We start from the raw sequence: 12,620 nt of genomic DNA, 5'->3' as shown, positions 1-12,620 counted from the left end.
CCGCGTTACTGCATGCTCTGCCTGAGAAATTACTAACTTGATGAAGGCAGATTAAGCGTCAACACACCAGCTTTTTAACGCCAAATAAGTCTTCAACGTTTACATCACTAAATTACTGAGCTTATTTTCAATTAATCCATCATAGCACAAGATTGGGATAGTAAAATATCATTTTGCCAACTCTTTTCACCAAATCGGTTCGCAATCACATTAATCATAGACATCACTGAAATATTAAGCTATGAAGTGACTACCCCGTGAATCATGTTAATCATCAAAATAGGTAACCCCATGGAGCGGAAACAGGGATAGAAACTTGAGTGGGAGCGGGGTTGTGCTGGCTGTACTGGAGACTGTTAGGTGAGGGCAAATATGGGGAGAGGGACACTGGGTCTTCTTCTATCGCGAGCGATAGCTAGAGGGGGAGGAAAGCGAGGAGGCAAAAGGGACAAACAAAAGCACAGAGGCGGCGAAGGAGGCAATCCTGGGGAATAACAAGAGACTGGCGGCTGGCGGCACTGGCGGTTATTTATTCCGCGAGCCTCCCAGTCAAGCGACGTTGCCAAATGGTGCGCAGGGTGAAAGAATCGCCCTCTCGAGCAAATTGAAGGGTATTCAGTGAAATTCATTAGAAACATAATAATAAACTCCAGGATACGTTTCGACGTGAGGAATATGAAACAGGGAAGTAACTGACGGGAGTCAATGAAAATAAATCTGAGGGAGTCGAATACTTTTATCGCTGAATTTTTCATTGAGCTCCATTGAACGAGCGCTCCAAGTATTTAATGGAAAAACTATGATGAAACTCTGTTATTGTTCGATAAAAACATGGAGGGCTTGTTATTGGGTGGGTCCTATAATTAAAATTATCCTAAAACATCTACTGATTTTTAATAATCTCCGTATTTTGCGTTAATTTTAATTTTGTCACCAAGAAATGGCTTTACTATAAAATGGCATTCATTATAGAAATGGAATATCATATGTCAAGAAAAAATTTTCTATGTCCCACGAAAATTGGGCCAAATTCGCAAATTAACTATGGTATTTATAGAAATTAATAAAAATAATACTTTACTGCGACATACAATGAACTACTATCGACTGTTATTCACTCCGTAAAAAATGGTGAGGACTAGTACTTTCAAAAACATATAAAATATACTCTCGCCACTGTTTTAGCGAAGAAAAAACCAGCATCGTGCATCAATTGTGACAAATAACCAGTAACACAACCAGTCAAATTACTTATTATCCCAACCAGAATCCACCGTAGTGATTTAATTATGTATTACGCTAAATAAATTATTCAGAATGAATATATTGAATATTATGCAACAAACTTGCTCATATTTTCCTGCAAAGACATCCCTCTTTTTCATATCTATTTTGTAAATATATTTCAAAGAAAAATGTTCCATCCTGTGGGCTGATAATATTGGCTAAATTTGAAGTGAATGTGACATGGATTTTAAAATAATTTCATAAAATAGTAAACTTGGTAAAATCAAACGTATGGTTTCAATATTTGTACTCAATTATTTCATCGAATAAACTGCTTACGCTTCAAAAATTAAATGAAGTGTCAAAACTTCCTCCCGTGTATATGTCTTCAAATGAGTTAATATACACAAAAATTTTTATTAAAAGTAAAAAAATATAAATAAATGTAGTTTCCCAACTCACATATCTTTCTTCCTTTCAGGGAAAATTTAAAAACAGAAGAAAGCGAAATGGCGACAGTTCCAAGTGATGCCGGAAACGTTATGAAGCAATCATCGTCTACACAGGAATCATCCTCTAGCCAGGTAGGCCAAACGCTTTTCCTACAAAGGAGTCAATTAAGCAATAGCAAAATAAGTTAAACTTCACTCATTACGTGCATTTACAAGTCTCTAAGATTAATTTCTTAAAAAATATGGACATGAAAAATTATCATTACCAAATATTTATTAATTTAATAAAATGATTTCATGTGAAAAGAAATGGAAAACTGAGTAAAGTAAATGTAATGCAATACAAGCAGCACGAAATAAAGTTCTTAAAAGATAATCATTCATCCTACATTGCTTTATTAATGAATGGATAGTGTACCTACTCGGTAAAATTCGAGAATAACAGTTTGCACAGAGCAAAAAGCACAAAAGTTTCTCGGGTTTTCCACCGGTTGATGTCGTCCATGTCTCCCGACGTTTCGATCCGCGACTTGCTGATCAGGATGATAAGCAAGTCGCGGATCGAAACGTCGGGAGACATGGACGACATCAACCGGTGGAAAACCCGAGAAACTTTTCTGCAACTGATACGCCGGGAAAATCTAAGATCATAAGCAAAAAGCACCTTTTCATCGAGTGCTTTCCCAGGTATATTGCATAGTATATCATTAAGATGTCCATTGAATCCCGAATTACCAATGAAAATATTCACGCACATAAATAACCTACCATGTATAAATGAAAGATATGAAATATTTTCAACAATTTCGTCGGATAAAAGAAATGTTGAGAATAATTATGAATCAATATAAAATTAGTAACATATGCTAAAGGAATTTAATGACTATATTGGCTGATGTGAACTATTGATATACGTTCATCTAAATGTGTTGTTCAAATGAAATTCTGATATGCATTGACTCAACTTGTATAATCAAAATTATTCAAATAACAGAGTCGTCCATTGCGCAGGCGAATTGCGAATAAGTCGTAGTCCAATACTCCGAGAAAAAAATAACGGTAAGGTTGCCAAGATTTGCTATCAGCTAAAGTAAACAGAAGCTCAACTTCCGGGATTGCATAATACGAAAGAGTTACTTCATCAGGAAATGAGTTTCCAAGATTGACTTTGGGAAATGCCTAGCAATTTGAGTACAAGGATAGACGTATCTATCACGTACTGCGTTTCCTAATCTTAACTTTTAATCTACACTTTTGTAATCTAACAAGGACAGATCCCGTACTAAATATATGCCTAGATATACGAAAATCTACTTATCATACTGAAGATTCATACGATGCGGGGTGGCTTTAATTTCTTTACTTTCCTTTACAAAAGTTTTTACATTATAATTACTATTGACTATCAGAAATATAATGCAGAGAGTTGGATTTGAAACTCTTTCTATGCCATTCACATTAGCGCCGATTGTCGAGAAACTCGCAGAAAAGCCAACCTATATCTATAGATAGGTAGGCGCTATTTTACGGTTGCAAGAAATAACTAACGTTTACCATAGTGTTTCTTCATCTGCGGTCATAAAAAAACTCTTTCAGAATTCCAAATATTGAATAGCTAAAAAGCTAATACACGCCATTAAATGCTTCCTTTAAGTCTAAAACCTATATGAAAGTTAGTGTACTTTACATTATATTTCTACGAGAAACCTATGATACAATGTTGTCCCTCTTGTGCTTTTAATTTCCTAGCACCCGTATTGATTTTCATCCGTAAGCTCTTTTTTTCTAAAAATTCTCCTCCTTTTCCTATTTTCCCTGAAACAAGAATTACATAAGAATGCATGGAACACTCTGCACTAGGAATGATAATTAATCTCCCAAACCCATTCCCATGCAATTACATTTTCCATTTCTTGGAAATAAATCTCATTCAAAAATATTAAAAAATAAATTAACTTTCAAACTCAATCCAGTTAGCAATCTGACTATTTCATGCTAAATCTCCTTGTAAACCGTAAAAATTACCCTTGCCGCCCTGTGCAGGTCTATTTAATCATTATCTTCTTTTTTCTGTTTCTTCAGGAAGTGACAGAAGATGGCACGCACATCAGCCAATCGAGCATGAAGAAGGAGGAGAGCGAGACGAGGATTGAGGAGTCAAGCCAGTCCTTCTCCTCCTCCAAGGTGGTCTCCTCCTCTGTCAAGATGAGCTCCTCCTCATCCACCGCCGCCACGTCCTCCGCACTCGGAAACCTCTCCATCATGTCGGGCGCGGACGACCTCATGCGGCAGCAGGAGGACCTGATGCAGAGGGCGCTCGCCGAGAAGCAGGACAGCTTCCTCCGCCAACAGGAGCAGATGATGCAGCAGGCTCTGGCACAGACGCCGGATCTCTCGGCGCAGAACCTCATGCAAAAGCAGGAGACGCAGCAGCTGATGCAGAAGCAGGTGGTCGGCATGAGCTCCCGGTCCGTCGTCGAGGAGTCGGTTGAGGAGCAGGTAACCACCCGAAGCGGTGTCATGAAGTTCAGCTCGAGTTAGTCCCCTGCTGAGAGTGTGCAGATGCAACGGGAAGGATGGATGAGGAGGAGAGAGCAGGAGAGGCGGAGAAGCAATGGTTTTATACATATATAATCACATGAAAATGTCCCTTAACACCCACACATTTGATAGAGAACACGCCAAAGGATATGGGAAAAGCGGTGACTTGAAGAACTGACGGTTTTCAAATACGCACTAAACGGTAACTGGATTGATAATTGCCCAACAAATAAGAGCTGAACAAATGAGCTTAAAAAGAAATTATGATGATATAGATATTATATGGCGATAACTGCATCCAGCATGTCTTGCTATTCCGGCAGTCGCTATGTGTAATTAATTATATCTTTTTATTCTGCAACAGTTTCGTCCTCCGACTCCGTCGGTACGGCACGGTGGGAACATTGTTGCCTAATATAAAAAATAATGAATTACAGACACCGAAAGCCAGAATAGTAATAAATGCAATGGGCAAAAAATAAGCCCAAAAAAATGAGTCCTGAATAACATAGAAGCGCCAGTCATATTTTGCATGAAAATAAAAATAAATGAGAGCACTAAATTAAAAATTTCAGGCATGAAACCTACCACAAAGAAGCCTAGCACAAATAGAAATAGAAACAAAATAAATTACAGAAACAGATTAGTGTTTTATGGATATGAAATTTAATTAATACAATGTCATAAATACATGCTAAGCGCCATGCTCAGATTCTGGATATGATATCTAAATGGTTAATTTTATATTTTCTCTTCAAACAACTTTACTGCCATGGCGATATTTAAAGACCAGTGAGCTGAAGCCCGTGAAGTATTTTGTTGTACGCATATTTGGAGATATCCCTGATACTGTGACCATAATTTCTATTACTTATGCGAGTAGAATTAAAGGCTCCGAACCGGGTCTAATCAAGTATTAAAATTTATATAAAATGCTGATTATCACGCAATTAATCAAAATGTGGGCATTTTATTTCTATAGTTGCAATTTAAAATAGAAAAAAAGCTTTAATTCAGCTCCTCACAAAATTGAAAGTGATCCCGTAAACCAATGCATCACTAGAATAAACAGCGTTATAGATAAAGATTGAATTTCAAAGAGCATGAGTCCCACATCTTAGCTGCGACCGAATGCGTTTCCAATGGGCAATATTCAATCTAGTTACTAATGTGCGTCGATGAAGTTATTCTGATTATCATTTCTCATTTTCTTTTATTTCTGGAACAGATAAGAATTTCGCGCACTATAATTGGACAGTCGTGAAGAACAATAGGAACAGAGCGTATTTCACTAGACTGAAATACGTAACAAGCAACAGTTAGAACGCCTCTGCCATGCTTTACTGGCCTACGAAAATATCCTTGTTTGTATCTGTCGCTTATGCTTACTAAGGAGATTAGGCAACGCCTTTTTGCGGTTGAGTTTTTTTCATAGCTCTGAATCGCTACTTTAAATAATTCACATATAGCTTTGCGATTGTGTTGCTTTAGATAAGATGCTCTGTTTAATTATGCTATTAAAATTAACCTAGCGTAATAAGTTGAATATAAAAGAGAACCCTGGAAAAAGAGCTACATTATTGAGGATTATGAACATTTTGCTGATGAAATGCACGTTGTACTCGTAACTAATGGAAAATTTTATGCGTGCAAAGTATTTACAAGAGGGAAAAATTATAAAATTCTCATGAAAAGCAATGCTTGAGTCTTAAGACTTTTTATATACCGCATTCTATGCCAAGAATTTGGCAAATGTAAATTGAAAGAACTCCTAAAATGAACAGCGCGCAAAAGAAGCAAAAACTTTCATATTATCCCCAATAAGGAACGCTCTTTCTTACTACAATTAAATCACGTTATATAAGGCTCTTACTCAAAATTTAGCGAACTATGATAGTGTCACACTAGTCTGTAGGTATCATTCATTACATTTACCAGAACTAAATAACATTTCACAGAGAAATTCTTCTAAAATGTTCGGATGACGTTAATTTACTCAATATAATTATGGAGTAGCCTGATTTGTGTTGATAAAAATTCTCTTAAATTAAAAAGGAAACGGTAAATTAAATTAGCATTTTCGTGCATTTACATAATGCAAATTTATGACAAATATACATGACAAATAAATTCACTTCCATAAGGAAGAATTTGGTGCTATGACTGCATTTAGTAGTTAAGTATGTTGATTACTGATTCTGAAGAGAGATAGGTGCCTAAATATTCAGAAAACTCGTGAATATATGTGGTGTGGCTCCCTAATAAAAAGGTTTTGTAAAAGCTCGTAGACTGGTACAGAGTAGATTGCTGCATGCTTTCGGCAATTCTCAAGTATTTCCAATATTTGCAGAATATTTTTCAGCAAGTGATGCACTTAAAAGCTTCTAGGCGTGTTATATTTGAAACGTAATAACAATACAATTGCGGACCAATATCAATGAAAATCTTAACTGTAGGAAAACCATAAAGCCGAATGAAAAAATTAAACATTATATTCATTTTCGGGGTTTTCCAAAAAACATAAGACAAATACAAGACATTTTGAAAAAAATATGTAAGACTAAATTTATACCAAAAAGACGTTGTCCACGAATTACGTAAGTCTGCATCACTAGCGTCGTGGACATTTAATGTAACTAAAACCATATTTAGGATATAGCTTAAGATACAAAAGTTGTGATTGGGGTTCCACCACTAAGTTTATATATAATCATTAATGTGATAAAGCGACGCTCAAGGTTTATGTACATACATAAAAATATACCCATTTAAAAATTGCCTAAATAATGATATCATGAAGTGATACCGTGTGAAAATAAGCTCAAAAATTTACCTATTTCTCCATTTCCAAAACAGTTGCTCAATTTATACCAAATGCGATATTTGTAGCTCAATTTTAGTGTTGTACGATATGTCACAACACATAATTTTTATAAATGTTGACATAAAAATATTCATTCAAAGAATTTATAAACATTTGCAGTTCTAGATGACTAGAGTTTGCCAAATTTTAAAGTGATATTTTAATTTTATCATTATAAAGAAGCTTAGATATCTAAAGTCTCTTCTTAGATCTTTTACTAACATCTCTCAGAAAATTTTTATTCTTACGAGCTTATTTTGAAAATTTATAAGATGCCAACTTTGCTTTTTACACAATATTTACTATTTTTTTATACACTCAATTTTTAATTTCTCGAAGCAAATTCAATACCTAATATCTAACATATTAAAAAATGATTTCATAAAAAAATAAAAATATCAAACAATTCAAAAATTTTAAAATATACCTATTTTGAAACCTGTGGAGTTAATTTGAAGAGATTACTATCTAACGCAACTCTACACAGCAATAAATTACAGAGAGTCAAATGCCAAAAGATTACAACACTTCTTTATATATTTTGGCTTAGCATGAGGAACTTAATCAAAATTTTTAGGCAGGAATGCCTCCAGGAAATTATGCTCAGTTATTACTGTCATAGCAAAATTCATAGCCGAGAAAAAAGGCTTACTGCAAAACGCAGTCAAGTTAGCGCGTCTCTAATGTTACTATCTCTTTAGAGCTGGATCCTGTAAAGATAATTTTATATACATTATGTCTCCTTTTTATTATTGCTTTACAGCATTTTAGCATTTCGCACAATCACTGCTAAAGAAGAATAAAAGTTTTCTTTGATTACTAATTTTATTTGTGTACTGTTTTGAGTGTTAAGTTTGTGTTAACGATTTATATTAGAGGTTTCTGCGAAATAACAGTTTTGATACTCACAATTTTTGTGGAGTGATTTCAAAAAATGTTGTCATATTGCTTCATAGTTCCTACACATAAGGATTGTTTATCAATATGATGTCATACAAGGTATTCCACACAACATGTAGATGGGAAAATGAAATAAAATTCTTTAATAAAATCTATATGCTTCTGAGCTTTGTTAAAGAAAATAATGGCTTTCAATTTGGTGCATCAATCACCATAGATACTGGAAAAACAAATGTAAATTTGGCTTGAGGTTGGGAAATAAACCTGAACCTTCACCCAAACTTCCTATGGATTTTCAACACGATTCTGAGCATCACACAACACATTGGCGACACTTTTGCAAAATAAAAGGTTAGATACATTCCTTTGATTGAATTTCAGAAAATGTAAGGAAAGCACAGCAATTAAACCTTTGCATGACACGTTTGCATCATCAAGAAACATTTAATATGACACCAACTAAGCAAAAAGAAATAAGATACTTAACAGCGGGTTGCAATACTCAGAGAACCTTTTGATCTGGAAAACTTAGGTATTGTGCACAACAAATATTAGAGCTTAACCTCTAAAACTCTTCAATTTTAGGGATGAGGCACAACACAAAAACATGTTGAAGCACACAAAATGCTTGTTTTACCTTGATGTGGCTTTCGTTTCTCTTCAGTTTACTGGCTCTTATGCTATTCTTTTGCATGCATGAGCTGTTTTTTTTGTAGATTTGAGCTAAATGAAGGCAGAAAAATATAATGACTCCTACACAATTCCATAAAAACTATACAAAATACGACTGTTTAATATAGACACTGAAAATAAATTTTATTTCGCGCGAAAATAATTGAAAATAATTTTATTCACATCACTCAAAAAGAGAATTTCACTCAAAATTTAATATAGGAAAACATAGCATGCATGGATTTAGCATGAAAACGGTGTGCCCCATGTTTTTAAGAACTTTCATGCACTACTCTGTGGTAAGTAATAGCAAGTCGCTCAAACTTAACGGCGGTAATAATTTTTTTTATACGTGATATTTTGTGAAGTAAGTATTTTTGTTATACTTTGTACATATAATGCCAAAACTAAGACCGATTATTGTATTATACACTGGGTGATTCTGAATTCACGTTTTGGATAAGGATAGGAACCATACAAAACCATTCACAAACATTTTTATTCTGGAATAAAGAACGAAACTAAGGCAAATAAATGCATAAGCCTCTAATTTATTGATGAACAAGGAAAAATGCACATTATGATATATAGAGGCATAATTAATTCGCAAAATAGAAAAACCTATTGCGGAATCATCGTGGGATGGTGCCGTATACAAGACACTTAATATAAAAACTAAAGGCGAGTTTCATAAAATGCTCAAATAATGTCCATTGATAAGTTGGAACATAGCACCGCGAATGAAAGCCATTACTTTAAAACAACCCTACTGATTGTGTTATGAATAAATCTCAGGTATAAGAGAAAAATCCGTGACTTTACACCAACGGAAAGAGTTGGACGTGCCCATTATGGTCAAGCACCTCGATGAACCGAGGGGAAAGTCAGAGGCTAAAAACATAGAAGCATGGCTTGTAGTTGGAAAGAAAAAAGAAAATCTCAGTGTCAAATATTTTTAGTTATTCTTACTTAAAAACTCATATTCAAGAAGAATATTTGGCTAATAATTATATGCAAATATTTGAATCTAGGCTTCTAAATTTTTCAAGTCTTTGAGTGTGAGGATTTCATTGAAAAGTTTGAAATCTTTTAAAATACTAGAAATTTATACTCAGATTTTAAAATGAATCTATAATTAAAGCCAATTGTAAAAATCATGATGGGTTCGTTCGAGAAAAATAATTTGAAGATTGAATCTAAAAGAATTTCCCCAACCCCTGTCCCTTAACCTGACTCTTCCACATCGATCACCTATCATCGATCTCTTTCCTAACTATTGCATAACCTTAAATACATCCCGCTAACATATGCTTAAACGTCTTGTACCACACAACCATTGCGACCTGGGACTTGACTGTCATCTTGACCATAATAATAATCATGAACGACTAAACTTTCTCTCAACACAACCATCTGAATTCCTTCGTACAAATCATGCACCCCAAAACTTCATCTAAACTAAACCTGCCTGCGATTGATTAAATCTCTATTCTTCAAATCACATTCATCCGTCTTTTTTACGGAATAATTTGAAATTAAAACTAATATTCCATTCTTAACTCACGCTTTCCTACGCTTTTATTTCACGTACTACCTTCATTATGAAATAAAATATCTCACCTAAATTAACGTTCACAACCGTAATATTCCTTCAACCAATGGAAATACATCCTGTTTATCCATATATTCCTATAAAAAAATAATCCTTTATCCTGCTACCCCTTCATTACGCAAACGTTTCATGAACAAAATAACATCCTTACCCGAAACATCAAATAATATCACCGAAAATGCACTGAAAACATCTTAAAAATAAAACACTACTTAATGCATGTGATCCAAAATCAAAAAAATATTACTGACGTAACGACTGATTTTATGTGACTTGATTTTATCTGACTATCTTGACGAATACTTTTACTCGGCCATCATTTGGTCTCCCTCTTCTCAAAAATAAAACTTGGAATTAAAAACTCTTCTCTCTTCATTGGGTTCCACATAATTTGACGAAATATGACAACTTAAAAAAAAAACAATTGATTGTACTAAACACGAATCTTTTTGACCATGGCGACCAAAACGTGTGTTCCTATTGCGTGTATGTATGTATGTATGCCCTGTCCCCAAACACTCCTGAAACCCTTCACCCCCTTATTCCCCTCCCCCTCGGGTTCTCCCGCTCGCTTCCTCCAGGGTCCGCCAGAGGGTGCGTTGGACGCCAACGGCAACCAGGTGGAGGATGGTGTGGCCAAGGAGGCGAGGCCCGAGGAGGAACCCTCCAACCCTCCTCCACCCGACACCACCACCTCCACCACCGAACCCTCCACCTGCACCGAGACCAACATCACAAGCGCCGCAAGCAACCAAGAGGAGACGGTGCTGGAGACAGCTACGAGGGTGGTGGGGGAGGAGGAGGAAAAGAGAGAGGCCAAAGTGGAGGGAACGACACAGGTGAGTGAGAGGGGAGAGAGTACTTAAAGGTGATCTCAAAACTAAGGTAGGTTCACATGAAAAAGAGAAAGCGAAGAAGACTCCTAATTTTTTATATTAAATTATGTTTCTCTGCGAGGATCACACGCCTTGATTATCTCAATTAAGATGATGCATCACTACTCCTCTTGATTTATCATCCTTCGTCTGTTTTCACGAATCACTCGTTCAAAACACACAATATCATCTACGAAATAAATCAGGGCATGCATAGAGCACCCTTTTGAAAAACTACCTGAATCATAAATATGCATAACAATTGTAACTATGAGGACATGCATAGATAAAAATTTCTACTTCAGATACAGGCAAATATTTGCGAAAATTTCCTTTATCTCTGCAGCACACCCTGAAATTTTTAAGAATATAGCAAATAAATAGCTTATAAGTTGTAAAATGAAGTCGCCTTCATCCAGGGACCTTAAAACTTAGATGTTTCCACACCATATTTTCCCCCATTAGAATAACGCATCACCGATCACTAACTGTATTTCGCGACGAATTAATTGTTCAAAACAACGTTATCAATTAGAAATTTTCAGGACATCATTGGTAGACATTTTGATCTATTCACATAATTTACCTGTATTAATTAAATCGCAACAATAAAAAAATTAACAGCCAATTTGAAATAAAATTATACAGCCAATTGTTAACAAAGATATCACCCTACACATCCTGGAATTTTCAATCTGATAATATGCGTTTTGTTAAGAACCAATAGTTGAGAAAATAATACCGGTCAAACAGGTGTGATACGCCAACATAAGCCTAATATCTTCCCATTTAGAAAATGTATGCATAAAACAAAAAATCTGGCCAGATATCAGCACACCATTTGGAAATAAATCAAGTGTCTTTGCTACGGGAGTGCAAGAATTCAATGCAGGTCATAATGCATATTTCATACGGGGAGGGTTATAAAGCGAAAAACCAAGATCCGAATTACTAAATCGGAAATGTATAGCTAATAAGATAATTGGAGAGAGCTGCTTCAAAACAGTCTCACGGTTGCTGACCAATATTTATCATGAAGATTAGAAAAAATACATACCGAGTTTTTCCATGACCTTAAAGGTTTGCAATAATAGCATCCATACTTTTCTCTATATCTACTATAACAGTTTAACTGGCATTCTTTCCTTTTCTTTAAATATCATCATCTCTTCTCATCAAAATTGGGTATGCCTCCATCCCCACCTTCTGCCTCTTCTCTATTCCTCCCAGCAACGTTTTGTACTCACCAAGACGAAATCTCACTAGTTCTCCAAATTATTGTGTAATTGCAATGGCCCTGCATTCAGATACGTGCCATTACAAGGGATTAACGTTGAGGGATGAAATTTATGCCAAAATAGATTTGTATGTACCTGAGATAGACGCCGAATTGATCATCGGGTAGACCCTTATATCGTTGTATTATCAAGTTCATATTTGCCTCAATTAATGATAAAAGCAGGACAAAATGAAAATGA

General features: G+C 35.3%; 1 protein-coding gene across 4 annotated transcripts in view; it reads left to right on the top strand.

Moving 5' to 3' along the window:
• LOC124161490 overlaps positions 1-12,620 on the top strand; it is a 173,372-nt gene that overhangs the window by 39,980 nt on the left and 120,772 nt on the right. For all 4 annotated transcript variants that reach the window (XM_046537817.1, XM_046537816.1, XM_046537815.1 and 1 more), the window contains exons 3-5: positions 1,709-1,811; positions 3,762-4,178; positions 10,849-11,106. In XM_046537817.1, coding sequence (XP_046393773.1) covers positions 1,737-1,811; positions 3,762-4,178; positions 10,849-11,106 — 750 coding nt within the window. In that variant the 5' untranslated portion in view covers positions 1,709-1,736. The remainder of the gene's footprint in view (positions 1-1,708; positions 1,812-3,761; positions 4,179-10,848; positions 11,107-12,620) is intronic.

Source organism: Ischnura elegans, chromosome 6, assembly GCF_921293095.1.
Source record: "Ischnura elegans chromosome 6, ioIscEleg1.1, whole genome shotgun sequence".
Lineage (NCBI taxonomy): Eukaryota > Metazoa > Arthropoda > Insecta > Odonata > Coenagrionidae > Ischnura > Ischnura elegans.
Note: the sequence above shows the minus strand (reverse complement) of the source record. Positions and strands in the feature narration are given on the sequence as shown.